General features: G+C 46.5%; 1 protein-coding gene across 1 annotated transcript in view; it reads left to right on the top strand.

Moving 5' to 3' along the window:
- Positions 1-1704, top strand: part of LOC106511015 (5'-AMP-activated protein kinase subunit gamma-1) — a gene marked incomplete at both ends in the record, with an annotated part of 12299 nt that extends 10595 nt beyond the window's left edge. The window contains 2 exon segments of the mRNA XM_013999751.1: positions 1321-1414; positions 1496-1704. Coding sequence (XP_013855205.1) covers positions 1321-1414; positions 1496-1704 — 303 coding nt within the window.
- Positions 1705-2136: the final 432 nt, after the last annotated feature.

Here is a 2136-nt window from a genome sequence, read left to right as displayed (position 1 = left end):
ACACTATGGTGTTTATGAAAAAACCTCTGCATAGGGCAGATTTATTAGCCAGAGGAGAAATTGAGATTAGGGGGCCTGAAGAATCCATTCCCATGGCCAGCGCAGCCAAAGTTCAGAAATATTGATCGAACTGTTCATTTCTGTGTGGCCCTCAGCCTGATCAGGAATCAGATTAGACAGGTGTGAGAGGAGGGGGGGGCAGGTGTGGGGTAGAGCCTTGACGACGTAATCCAGCCAGGAAGAATTTAGTCAGCTCAAGGCCGTTGTCGGGGAGATCCAGATTCTGTAATCAGTTGTTTTGGAACAGAAAAGTCAGACAGACGACAACAATTTTCCATCTGCTTTAATGTCTGCTGGTACATCTCAAGGTGGTGAATCCAATCAGACAAATAATGTGGACAAATTCCACTGAGCCTGAATCCATCAGCTTCTCCAAGATCAATTCCATCTGGCCAGCAAAGTCCAGGGACCACAGCCAGACATATATATATATCCAGAACAGAGAAGAACAGAGGTCCCACCTTGACATGTCCTCCCATGGAAGAAGAAAAAACTTTGTTCCAAAAATGTATTAAGACCAGCTAACCAAATCCATAAAAATAAAAATATCCATAATTTCTAGTTTCAGATGAAAACGTAAAGAAGGCTCCAGCAGCRAAGCAGGGAAGATRAGGAAGAAGTGTCTTACTCCTCTGAGAGCRGAWCAAAAAAAAAGTCTCATCGATGCTTTCAACTGACAAGCTCCTTATACCTGGGAGTGGTTCTGTATGCTGCGTTTTTGGAAAATTGTAGTTGTTTATTTTCCTACTACTACWACTTCCTGTTATCTTCTTCTTCGTCATCTTTTCACCAGTAGAAACATCTGCTTCTTGATCACATGACTCCTGTGAAGTGAAAAAAGTGTTTCCATTGCAGGTTTGTGAAATACACCAATTTAGATACGACTGAAAAACCACCTCATCCTAACGCAAAAACTTTTTGTTGAAAAAACRAATTTCTTTCAAAATTTGACGTGTTTCCATTGAGCAAATTTATTTTCAAAATTCTAATTTGTGCATTTTCATGGTGAATGGAAACACAGCTGCTGTGGTTCTGACAGGATGTGGGTCAGGATTCAGGTCCAGTTAGGAGCTCCAGCTGTTGGCACATTTATAAATAACTGCTTGATGAAAGTTTGACACAAAACAACTGAATCATGGAGAGAATGAAGATCTGATGTCTGAGCAACAGTTTAGACTGGGTTTATCACGAGCTTTTATTGTGTGTGTGTGTGTGTGTGTGTGTGTGTGTGTGTGTGTGTGTGTGTGTGTGTGTGGACAGGTTCACAGGTTGGTCATTGTTGATGCAGAGTCTCACATCGTGGGCATCGTGTCTCTGTCAGACATCCTGCAGGCTCTGGTCCTGACCCCTGCAGGTACTCCTGTCAGCCTGAACACATGAAGACCCAGCCTGGACCGAACCAGAACCAGAACCATTTCTGTCTTTGTGTCCTCAGGTCTGGGGAGGAAAGAGTCCATCCCATCTCAAACTGGAACTGTGGACTTATCTGAGCCTGGGACAGCAGGTCCAGTCGGCTCAGACCAGGGACAGAACCAGGAGACCGGCAGGGAGGAGGACTCCACTGTGAGCTGCCAGCAGGAGGAGGAGACACCTGAGGAGGTGGCAGGAGGAGAAGATGAGACAGTGGAGGAGACAAGAGGAGAGGTAGAGGAGGAGACAAGAGGAGAAGAGGTAGAGGAGGAGACAAGAGGAGAGGTAGAGGAGGAGACAAGAGGAGAGGTAGAGGAGGAGACAAGAGGAGAGGTAGAGGAGGAGACAAGAGGAGAAGAGGTAGAGGAGGAGACAAGAGGAGAAGAGGTAGAGGAGGAGACAAGAGGAGAAGAGGTAGAGGAGGAGACGAGAGAAGATGAGACAGTGGAGGAGAAAACTGAAGAGGTGGGGGAGACAAGAGGAGAAGTAGAGGAGGAGACAGCAGAGATGGAGGAGGAGACGACAGAGGATGAAGAAGGAGAAAAAAAGGAGAAGTTAGGAGAAACAGGAGAGGAGACAGAGGAGGAGGTGGAAGAGGACACCCAGAGGGGGGAGGAGACAGCTGAGAGAGAGGAGGAGAAGGAGGAGGGGGAGGCATGACATCAA

The sequence above is a fragment of the Austrofundulus limnaeus genome, unplaced genomic scaffold (assembly GCF_001266775.1).
Source record: "Austrofundulus limnaeus strain Quisiro unplaced genomic scaffold, Austrofundulus_limnaeus-1.0 Scaffold2448, whole genome shotgun sequence".
Taxonomy (NCBI): domain Eukaryota; kingdom Metazoa; phylum Chordata; class Actinopteri; order Cyprinodontiformes; family Rivulidae; genus Austrofundulus; species Austrofundulus limnaeus.
The sequence above is the reverse complement of the archived record's forward strand: the minus strand, read 5'-3'. Positions and strand labels throughout refer to the sequence as shown.